Here is a 12,598-nt window from a genome sequence, read left to right as displayed (position 1 = left end):
AGCTTTGGAAGTACGTCCAAGTTAAAGATAAAACCCGACAAAAACAACTGCTTACTATTATTAATCTCAGAATATATTATTGTCTTCATCAGACATATTATCTGAACGAGGTGAAACAAATTGATTTCACTTCCGTTACTACTGTTGTTAAACTTACTTTAGACATAAAGAACTTTAGTGTAGATGTATTTGTGCTCTACTAAAATTTTAATTCATTTCATTTGATCGATAATCGATTAATTTCAGGAGAGACAAAGTGTCCAGTTCGCAGAAGATGTAGATATTTTGGTAAGTAGCTATAATATGAATTTTGGTTATTCTACAGTTATTTTATTTATCTTGTAGAATTAGCTTAAAGTTTCCTTATCTTTCTATGCTTTCTCAAAGAACTTAAAAACTTATCTTTTTCTTTTTAGTATTTGCATTACAGTCTCGCAACATACTGTATGTTATTAGATAATAACGCACAATCTACCTACTAATATGAACAGAGGCGGAGATTAGGAAGGGGAAGGAGGGGACAGTTGTCCCCACTTTTTTGAAGTGACCCTGTATTGTATATAGTTTCATTTGGAAATGTAAAGCCTTTGTATGTATTTCTGGTTCATAGACAAAATTGGTGCCATATAATATTTGCCGTTGCGTCAGTATGTATTGATTATATGTGGTCCCGTGCAGTTAAGAAAGCTACAGGCAAGGGCGCCGATCCTGGGGAGGCCGGGGGCCCGGGCGCCCGAAAGCTCATGTGGCCTCCCCTATTGTATTTATAAATATACAATATTTGGCATAATTTGAATGCAATTTGTCTTAAAATCTTCATATATATACCTTCACCATCTGAATGCCCCCACACAAATTTATAGAGGAACCGGCACCCTTGACTACAGGAATTGCATTATAATTGCAATTCAAAGCAATTAATACTGCAATTGCATATTTCTTCAAATGTCGCAGCATATGCTTGTAGTATTTACTGTCTTTCATTTTCTAATCGTAATAACATACATTTAATGGCAAGTGTGGAATTAAAAATATAAGTTGTTCATTAATCTTCAGTTTCAATATAACTTTTCCAAACAAGCCTAATTATTCATTAGTATAATTAATATTATCCTTTCTATTTATTTGATTTGCAAATTTGTTACTAAAAAATCTGATCACAAATTTTCCAGACATAATTTTAAGATGTTCATGAGCAAGGAATCAAATCTCTTTACACCTTGCTTGTTAAGAGTACAAACGGCATTGCTCTTGTTAATTTACTTAATAAAATATGAAATATGATATACCGGTACGGTATTTTAACTGAAAATGATATCCTATTACTTATACAACCTTTTGTCAAACTGTTAGAAAAAACCAGGAAAACTAACTTTCATATACAAATATTCAGACCATGTCTCGCCCCCCTCCTCCCATTTTTAACGTCCAATTGCCGCCACTGAATATGAATATAGTTATAACATGAGCATTATATAAACTGCAATTGAAGCAAGCTTTAGGCCTATGACTCAACATGAAATGTATTTCCGCATTGTGTGCGTGTGTTTCATGTTAACTTTCTTAAGTCTTTCCAGTTTTCATATAACTCGTATTTAATATTATTATTTTTTTTTTACAGGGTCGTGAGAAAAAACCTTTTTGATTAAAAGGAGTGAATTCAAACTCCTCCAACTTTCAAATGTATAGAATAGAATAGAACAAAATAAAATACTTTACTAGTTTTAGATTATATAGTATCAATAGATTTCCTCAAGAATACAATCTTTAAAAAAGTAGAAATTTAACAAAACAAATTACAAATACATATATTATTTAATTGCATATAGGTCAAACGATACACGTTGCAAAGTATATACTATTTCTTGCAATTTACTAATGTTACCATATACAATACTCTTTATTGGCTACTTCCATTTACTTTACATTATATTACTAAACTAATCAAAAAACATGTATATTCTACAAATTATTACAATGTATTCTTCAAATTCCAAAACACTGTATAATTTCGTATTAAGATGTTATTAATGTGTTTGGAAAACACCTTGTTTTTTAAGTTATAGGCCTATAACGTATCGTTAGTCAATATCTATACTAAATTAAATAGTTCCATTCCATTGTATATATAGTTTTGGTCAATCTTGCATAATCTGACGTACTGTGTTTCTAAATTATGTTTGTATCTATGTTCCACTTAGTGTTTACAATAATAAATTACATAGTCTTTAGTAGCCTTATTACCTCTCTCCGTTTTCTTCTCTTCTCTATTATCTTCTCTTCTCTGTTGATCTCGGCATATTTCGTTTTCTTTCTACTAATTTTTAGGCCTCCTCCAAAACTCTGTTTCTTAACTTTTTCCCTTCTATTTGTATTGCATAGCACACTACCCTTTGACAAACATCATTCACCAGTTGGCTTCATTCCTCAGATCTTGAGTTAGAGCATCCATGGCAACGTTGAAAAGTAGAGACTATCGGCCTATCACCATTATTTGGCTATCGATGCACATCAGAATTTTCATTGCAACAAATTACATTGTAGGATGAACATCGCAATTTTATCCTATTCCTCCCTAAAGGTTTTCCATAGGTCAGTCAGGATATGTTGTAGACATCATTCTTAACAGTTCAAAGACGAAGACTTTGTAGTGGCATCCGGGCTTTTTACAGAAGAGAACAATGCTTATCAACAATTTCTTCTCCATTTATTGAAAAAAGTGGAAGTATAATGTGGCGCTATAGCTGGAGGCTTTGTTATTGTGGATCCGCACCAGGCTCTGTACAAACGAGGGGTGGATTGGGAATATGTTATATTCTTGCAAGTAGCAAGCATTCTCATGCACGCTTTTATTATATACTTCCAACTTCCCCTCGTAACCGATATCTGGTGATAATCATGATTCCTTGTTGGAATTTTTTTCGGCCAAGGGGGCAATACTCGATACGTCCGTGGCGAGAGGTCCTGCGGAACGTAATTCCCCGAATGTTGCCATTACGTGTGAGGTAAGCCTCGTTCAATACAAACATGTTTTACCACTTTGACCTCACCGAGTGTACATCGTAGACTTTGTCTTACGTTCAGCAATGTGGCGTTGAAAAAGTTTGTGAACCTAACTCTTATTTATGCAGCGCAGGCTAAGTTAGCAACAAATAACATGGCTAACGTTGGTAATATTGTATTGGATGGTAAATTCTTCTAGCGTGCCAGTAGATGAATTCGACGAAGCACATCAGGCCACATATTCGCTGATAACATCAAACGGGCTTCTTTTCTTGGTGAATATTCCAGCACAAGAATCACTATTTTTGCCTGACCTCTTTAGCTGTGGTCATTCCGGTGTATAAATGTTTTTCCAGCACTGTTTCAGTGTTGGGTTGTACCAAAACTATGAGTGGAAATATATCGTAAACTGCCTTCCCAATAATAATTCTCTTTCTCAGCACTAACAATGAAACTAGTTTAAGTGGCGTACGCAGAATTTCATCAAGAGCCAGCTTAAAGCTCCCAAGTTTACATTGTTTCACGATTTTTGTATGTATACATATATCTAAATGTAGTAAATGTTTATATTGTCATATCTTACTGAAAAGGGGTGGAGTTATAACCCTGAAATGATCTTTAGCATCCAGCAGTGTTGGCAAATCCTGCTTATATAAATATTCTGTATCAGATTATGTGAAATATGAGAGGAAACCCATTCCAGTAGCAGTTTAACAATGACGGAACTCTGTTTCTCACAACGGATATTAGTGTCCAAAGTTGCTACATTAAAAAATTGATACAAAGCACATTCGGTTTCAACTGTTGCTGAAATGGAAAGGAAATAATGGAAATATACATATAGTATATACATACAGTACATTTATAATATGATGGAGGCAATGGTAGTAGCTACGTCAATCACATTTAATGAAACATTTATTTTTTGTATGATATAGTGGTGTAATAAATGTATTGTTTCAAGTGAAAATTTGTCAAAACGCTAACCAATCATGTAAATTGATGATTACTAATAGAAAAATAATGGCTGATCTATCAAATGGTTGATAGTGAGAAATACTCATAACGTTTCTGACTTTCACGTTCTTTACGCTTAAACTTTCACTGACTTCCTTGTTAGAAATGTCAGCTCTTCTTGTTGCAAGGCGACTGAAATGAAAGTTAAATTTTTAATTTAATATTCCACTGCTAAGCCCTCGAGATTAAATCAGACGGATTCTTAATGAAACGAAGTGATACAAAAGAATTAATGAAATAAAAAAGGTACCAGGAAACAGAAGAACCTCGAAAAAAACCCGCAGACGATGCTGTCCATCAGAAACTTAAATGGCAGAGATCGAACTCAGACCACTTGCTTGCAGCAGAGGTGTGCGCTTTGCAGCTAAGGCACCGTCCTTCTTTCTCAAGGTGAATTAACTACATTATTTTGCCACGTATAGCAAAACAAGACCTGATAATATTATTGGTCTAACTCTACAAGGCCTTTTACAAGTACAATACACAACTTGTGAGAAATTCCAAGCTTCACTATCAATAATTACAAAAGCAAAATAATTACAGTTATGTTTGTTTTAATGTCTTAAGTGACCAGGTAATAAGTTTTAGTATTGTTACTACTCTGAATTCCAATGATCAATTCAGGCAGCCTCTCCAAAACGCAACATATAGGCCTATAAGAAGCCACTAAATAGACGTATATAGTTTGGCGTTGTTATTTTTTCAGATCCTATACATATAAGAAGGTAACGGGCAAACGTTCAACTCTACCCCTCTTTCTAAGCTTCCTTCCTTTCGAAGGGACCCACTTCATCATAAAATTTAGTTATTCCGTACGATGCGATACGAATATGAATGTATAAAGCATAGAATAAGTTCAACATATCCCAAGAACAAAAAATTTCTTACATGAAACGAAAATGTGATCTGGACTAGAGATGGGCAGAACCGGTTCCTAGTGGAACCGGTTTTCGGCTCTGAACGGATCCGGTTCTAGATGACAAGGTTCCGGAACCGGGTTTTTCGATCCAGGTGTGGAACCGGTTACGGAACTAGTTCTGACAAACAGATCTGCAAGAAGCGGTAATCGGTTCCGCCGGAACCGGAACTTTGTGGCCAACCCTCATCTGGACCCATCTCAGTAAGTGTCTGCTGTTCAAGGCCCCAGAAATAATGTTTATTTCTCAACGCGTTAAGTTGTGTCGAACATTGTCTCTTTGATTTAGCTATTTAAACATGGAATGAGCGCACCATATCATTTGCAAAACAACTGAAAATAATTTAAGGTGCTGCCGATGCTCCATCTATGAAGAAAATATATTCATTATTATGTAACCTGAGCCCTACTTCACTAAACGCCAGCTGGGGCCCCTAGAAGGAATAAAAATCTTTATTAAGGTTCTAAACTGTAGGCAGCACAAATTTCATGTGTCATATTTTAAACTTAATATCTCTAAAAGGCCCAATTATTAATACTTGCCCTGCTGTATATATGACGTGCGTTGCTGTTGCAGATTGGGGAACAGGTAAGAAATTGTACTACGCCCTTCCATATTACCAACAACAAGGTAATATTAGAATGGCTGTAACATGGAAAACATCAAGTTTATGCGTTTATTCCTGTTTCTTCCACATTATCATTTCACAAATTCTTTCATAACCATCCATCTTCTCTACGCTAAATGACATAATCGAGGAAAGTTAAATATTTCATTTTATTTTTACATATGCTTGAGTAATAAAGCGATTGATCGATTTCCAGTAACATCTGTGAACCACGGAAATCATTTTTCCATCCATGACAGTATTCAAAGTTGCTACGCCTATTATTTTGTGCAGTAATATTGCAACAAAAGGAGAACTGAAAATTCCATGCCTTATTTCGTTAACCATTTCATTTGCTACAGAGCTACTTAGGTCAGTTTGAATTTCATTGGAAGTTCTTCCAAACGTAGTTTCTTCACTAAATGTTTAGCAACATTCTAATCATGTCTTACAATCAAATTCAGTGTAACTGCTCTTGTTGATTGACTTCCTACCCTCTCTGTGTCTTCTATCTCCAAATCCCTGCTTCGCTAAAGAAAACCTCCGGCACTAATCAAATATTTACATTTTCTATATTCTTAACTATCTCATATTATTATTATTACGTATTCTGATTTTTGATAGGTCCTGGGCCTAATGAGTCTTTTAGGTTTTATCTTTTTTAGATTTGAGTCTAGAAATATTTCGTACACGTTTCCCAATCTTCAGCCTCCTCTTTTAATTCCAAATATTTTTTATATTTTTCCAATCATCAATCACTTGTGTTCTTCCTATTCCTCGTTTCCTTCCATCGTTCCTTCTATTGGCCTTCCTACCAAGGATGCTGGCTTAAAGCGTCCTCTTCTCCCCTATCCGTTTTAAAACATCTTCGTTTCTTACTTTTTGTGTCCATTTTATTTCATTTTCCTTGAACATTACATTTCAAAGCTCTCTAAATACTTCTTATCTAGCTTCCGTAATGTCCAAGCCTCTGAAGCATACAGTACTCTAGAAATGTTGATAATCTACTTGACCGTCATTCCTTGTGTAATCCCATGTTTTTACGCAGTATTTGCATAGAGATGGTTTTGGGACTATTCATCACACATTATTTACATTAAAAAATGATCACTGAATTCTGAGAGTTTCAAACGCCTTTCCAGTAACAAAATAAATATGACATATAACAATTTATCGCTTGATGAGCACTCTTATTTCGTAGAATTATGATGACTGTTTAGAAAATGACTAATGAAAGATTTTGTTTTCACTTTAAGTTCTGCAAGGTGAGGGGTAGGCCTGCCATTTAAAATATCAGTATTATCGTAAAATCCAGTGAATCGCAAGGACTCAATTCCCTTTGATCTATCATACATTGTCTGGTTCATTTCTGTGTAAACCGAAATTCCCGAATTCTTGAACATCAAGGAAATACCACTCACATGTTCGCCGTTCTTTTATTTCCACAAGTTAATCTAGCAGCACGAAAATCTAAGCCTTTCCAATTTTTATACAGAAAAAGTGATACAGTGTCGTATGCAACATTATACAAAAGAATTAACAAATTCCTTTATCCCTTAGCAAATTAGATTTATTCCTTAGGCAAGAGCTTAAAAGCCTTAGTGAGTGGTATAGAAAATCGAATTATTAGCCATCTCCTCCTATTACGTGATAGTGAAACAGATATTTTCTCCGAAATTCGGTGTTGCCAACAAAATTAGAACTGGACGGCAGCTCTCGGCGAGAATAGAGGAGTGAGTGAAAGCTGATATTCTCTGTCACATGAATAAGGAATGGGATCTATCAAATGTTTTGGGGAAGAAAAAGTAGTCTGGAATCTCCGAGTGCTTTGCTATTTGACACTTTCAACCTGTTTTCAATAGAAAGGAACGACCCATATATGCAGCCAAGTTGGTCAATGTTTGTTCATTTTCCCCTTCTCTATATAGAAGAAAGAAAGTCATTAATCACAGTGTAACGGGAACGAAAACTATGGCAACGTCGTTGGACACATAGTAAGTTACAATGTCACTAGTAAAAAGATATGACTGTTCGGACAGTTCCCATTATCACCCACTAAGGCTTTTAAGCTCTTGCCTAAAGTATATATAAACAAACTGAGTTGTATGATGCGCTAAATTCCACTATCCCCAATACACATATGGGAACAGTCCAAAGGCACAGCTTCCTCTGCCTTTTCGCTATGATCGTGTCTGTTTAGTTTCATTCGGAAGAAAACATACCTCTCATCCTTCACTGCAACAATGGAGCTTATTGCACTAAGGCAGCGAACGGAGTTTTTCCTTTGATAATGCAAGTTTTGTAATAATTTAAATATTACTTACAGAGACGCAAAAGACAGGGAACATGTTGTTCCGTGAGGAAATCGTCGCTGATATATATATATATTTATTAATTTTGTATTTATGTTTTGAATTTCTGGAATTCTTATAGTTCCCCCTGTTAGATAACACCTATTGTTCCGTTTCCCTGACATTTTGCTAATTGTAAACTTGATTTTGAACTTTCCTCACATTGTTACATTAAAATCGGAATCGTTCAGATGCTTCGCACTTGTTGTTAAGATCAACTACTGAAGGTTTTGTTTTTCTTTTAAGTGATCCTATTTTGACAGTGATCTATGAAAGTATTTGACAGTGAATGAAAGACGTTGGTGCTCCAGCTTAATATACTTTATCTAGGATAATACCAATTAATTTTAACCCTTAGTTGGTAACATCCAAAAAATAAGCTATAACAGTAACATCCGCCTGAGAGACGGACACGCACAATTGAGACGCTTGAAGCCAAAGTGGTGTAAGTAAGTTTTCAATAAGGTTTAGTTACACCCAGAGAATTGATTCTACGTAACAAAATTAATAAACTGGATAAGAAGCACATCGTAGTTCACTTGTAAATGTACCCATGAGTTCAATGCAACATGCTTCGCCGCTAAGAATTAATTTCTAAATATATACCTTGTAGTGTTTTATCAACACGTATATGCACCCCAATAGAATATGCCGTTTGGCAATTAGAAATGAACTTATTGAAAACATTGGACACTACTGCTGGAGGATTCTTTCTAATCCTTCGTTCACGAGTAGATGAGTCATCAAACCAAAACTTCACACCTTTTGAGACATGGTTGCATGAAAAGCATGAAGTCCAGTGCAGTCAGTTGATAAAGGTGATACCAAGCTCTCACGCCCCGACTTGAAAATGGATCACAAAGTCATGAAACCAATGACCCCTTCAATTTTAGTCTTTATCAGTATTCTTATAACTTGAGAAGGAGTTATGTAACTTTCTTTTCATCACTTCCATTGTACACTAATGCAGTTTACAGGTTCGTTCAAAGTGTCATCAGTAAGGAATAAATGCCAGATGTCCTCTGGATTTGGAACATTCTATAACTAATTCGCGGGTCCTGCCCATGATGACAATTTTTTTTAACGTTTTACTTAGGTGTTTTAGTACCCAAATTTGGCTTCTTGCAACTCTATCTGATTGAACTTTTTTTTTTTTTTTTTTTGCAATAAACACTATCAGTTTCTGTTGTACTTTCGTATTATTCTGATCACTTCTCTGATCATTGCTGTATCCCTTATCAGATATGTTATTGGCATCATTAAAATCTATTTCTGGATTGCTTTTATGAACTTTTGGATAAATGATCTTGTTCAGGAACATACGAGTCATCGGATCCGTAATCATAATCAGTTTCTGATCTATAGCCATCTCTAACTGTTCTATAGCCATTTGTGGTATAACCTTACTCCTTTGTGGTATACCTTTGCTATTTGACATCTTAAAATATTCAATTTTCGAAACGAAAGAAACAACCAAATATTAATAGTTGTCAGTATAAAGTAATATCCGTCCCTTAGACGGATAAAATATATTTCCTTTACAGTAATATCCGCTTGCGAGACGGGGTGAAGTAACTTTATACACTTCGAAGTTTGCAACAATGAGCTAGACACGCATCCACCTGCTGAAAATTGCACAGTCAACCCACAACTGAAGCATAGGTGAAGTATCAGATCATACCTCCAATATGTGTACCAACTCTGAAGAAAAAAGTATCGTACATCCGTCTAGGAGACGGATATTACCGACTAAGGGTTAATACGAAATTATTTTCCTATGCAGATAGAATAAGTTTAATCTATGAAATTAGTATTTAATTTTTTTATCATTGTTTCTGTTACTAATGTACGATTGTTCTTGATTTCCAGTCAGACGATGACTCGCTGAGTCCGGACGACTCTCCAAGACCATCGTTGGGGAACGCTGTAAGAAGCACATTCCTTTTTATAAGCGTTTTTTTTTTTTTTTTTTTTAGAGTTTTATGGTTGTTAGAATAGCCCATTTTATAGTTTCTTATCCTATATGTTTTCTTTTTCGTACTCTGTCTCTGACGCCAGTATAGGTCTACGCCATTTCGATTATACTGTTTTAGTCCTATGACACTACCTTGAATTAATTTAACATTTAGTCATACGCCCTCCTTCCTCTCAAAAAATAGTTTTATTATCTGTTTAATTTGTGCTTATAAATTTTTGTTGATTGCATGCTAATGCGGGTCATATGCATGGACTGCGTACAATGATCGACACTCTATGGGCTAGATTAGAGTGCCCCTCCAAGAAAGCAAGCAGAGCTCTACTAGTTGATTTTAAATTATAAGAATTATAAGATAATCACAATATGAATACGAATAATTGTAAGCGACAAAATTTGTGTTTGCTGTGTAAAAGGTGTTAAGTCCAAAAATCATTAATCATAATCATTTGACAAAGATTGCTATTGAAAATCGTCTGCTTATGTAAAGTATTTTAAAAAACAAAGTTTATTAAGCGCTTTATACTCCTGGCGAAGTATTGAGTGTTTTAAATCTCTGCATAAATTGCTCCCCACAAAATATTATAAGAAGGTTTTAAGTTCAAACGTTCAGAACGTTTTGTACTTAGTACTTTTTACGCAACAAACACTGAAATAATCATACTGCTAAATAGTACTGGGTGTAACATATAATTGGTCGGGTGCATGGTCAAGAACATTTCATTCCCATGTCTACGTATATTTATATGATTGTTAATAATAATAATAATTATAATTATAATAATAATGTATTTCATGTGCCTGTGTAATTATTGAGGCACAGATATATATTTAGGGTTATGGCCTGTAACAGATTTGAAAATATATATATTGTTCTAAAATTAGAGAAACATCTAAGCATCAAGTGATTCTTTGTGTCTATAATAGCATATTTGTGTTACCTCTGCAGAAAATGTGGAGTGTATGCCTAACAAAGAAAATTTGTCCAAAAAGTACATTCTTAGTATGACGAGTTTCCTATTAAATCAGGGATGCAAATAAGCAACAAAATTTTACTAGCCCAAGAAAAAAGCTACTACTGGTCAATCCCCAATAGAAATCGTTTACTTACCTTCGGTATTATATAAAGACGCGCCCACACCTATGAACTACTCGCCCCGGGCGAGTGGGCGAATGGTTATTTGTAGAGAGTGGATTTTAAGGTGCAGCGCCTTTTCTAAAAATGTAATTGTTATAACAAGCAAAGTTCAAAGTATGTATTTCCGGGCAGAAAACGAAGTGAAATGAACGCACTTTGTTGCACCTTTTTTGCTAGATTCATAAAATTTCCCCTTTTCTTACTTCTTTTAGCCTTCAGCAAGTTTATTTTCCCTTTTCTCTCTTTTTTTAAAACATTTGGACAAAACAATATGTTTTATTTTCAATCTAGTTTACACACAATATTCCATAAATTTAGACGCAATCTTGACGGATTTGCTAGGGATAAATTTGAACTGAATTTGCGAAAAAAAAAATCCGGACATAAAAACCTTTGCAATTTCTACTGAACTTTCTGTCCATGTGCTTACAAGATGTGTACGTACGACTGGTTTCCAAGCGATAGAAACTAACATTTGAAAATATAGAAATATTGTGCATAATCAAGTATAACCAGTTTCTGAAGATCCAGTAGTATGTGACGGTTTCTTAAGCCACAATATTGCTAAATTGAAGTTTTCTTTTTTAAAATACCGAATTGGTTTTAACCACAATTTTATTACAAGAATGTTGAATGTTGTACAAGTTTGGGATTAAATAAAACAATTTTGCAATTTATGTACAATGTTTAAAGCCAAGACTTTAACAATATTTGTTGGTGAAATGAATAAAGAATGTTCATGTAACTGTATACTATAGCACTTCAAAAAGATATCCTATTAGCATCTGTTTTGCACCTTTTAGAATGATTTTTCAGCCCCTTTTGTTCATTTTTTTCCTACCACATTTTTGCACATTAAAATCGTGTCTTTAGTTATTTGCACCCCTGTATTAAATGCGTTTGTAATGAAGTAACATCAGAACAAAGAGATAAATTTATTTACGTTAAGAAGTCATTTCCATTATTACCTCACTCTAGGCTGACATTATATGATTTATGTTACTCCAAAAATTACTCACTTGTGCTCATTTGCTGCTGTTCAACCAGATTCAATAAAAATAAGAAAAGGGAAAACATTCCATGCAGGTACTAAGAAGAATAGAAAGGGAGGCATAGAACATTGCGTGGTTTATATGAGCAATTCTTGAAGAGAGATTCAAAGTTAACTTTTAACTGTGCTGGCGGTAATGTGCTGCTGGGATCCAGCGGACCCCAATGAATAACAAAAGCAGAATTACTTCTTTCAGTTATGAATAAATATATTTAAGTTACATGTGAATAAGACAAAAGTAACATGTTACACTAACTTGAACCAACAGTCTGTGCACGTGTGTTTGCCATGTTCCGAAGTATGTCTGTTTGTAGCACTTAGCGCAAGACTTTGTTTCTGTTATGCTTTCGAAAGTATATTTTGCAACGACGCTTTCTCATAACATTATCAGCAGGTGGTTTAAGTGAGATCTAGTCTAACTATTTTCTCACTAACAACTTGTAATTATTTCGCAGATTAGTACAATACACACAATAATCGTCGATTTGAAGAGCGAACGTTTTATATTATCACTGTTCTAAATTTTTTTTTTTTTTTTT

At 34.6% G+C, this 12,598-nt stretch overlaps 1 protein-coding gene across 5 annotated transcripts in view; it reads left to right on the top strand.

Moving 5' to 3' along the window:
• LOC145660724 (uncharacterized) overlaps positions 1–12,598 on the top strand; it is a 261,964-nt gene that overhangs the window by 241,603 nt on the left and 7,763 nt on the right. For all 5 annotated transcript variants that reach the window (XM_081726103.1, XM_081726106.1, XM_081726105.1 and 2 more), the window contains 2 exons: positions 247–288; positions 9,765–9,821. In XM_081726103.1, the coding sequence (XP_081582229.1) occupies positions 247–288; positions 9,765–9,821 (99 nt within the window). The remainder of the gene's footprint in view (positions 1–246; positions 289–9,764; positions 9,822–12,598) is intronic.

Source organism: Thermobia domestica, chromosome 9 (assembly GCF_964235325.1).
Source record: "Thermobia domestica chromosome 9, izTheDome1.hap1.1, whole genome shotgun sequence".
Lineage (NCBI taxonomy): Eukaryota > Metazoa > Arthropoda > Insecta > Zygentoma > Lepismatidae > Thermobia > Thermobia domestica.
This window is presented reverse-complemented; position numbering and strand designations above follow the sequence as displayed.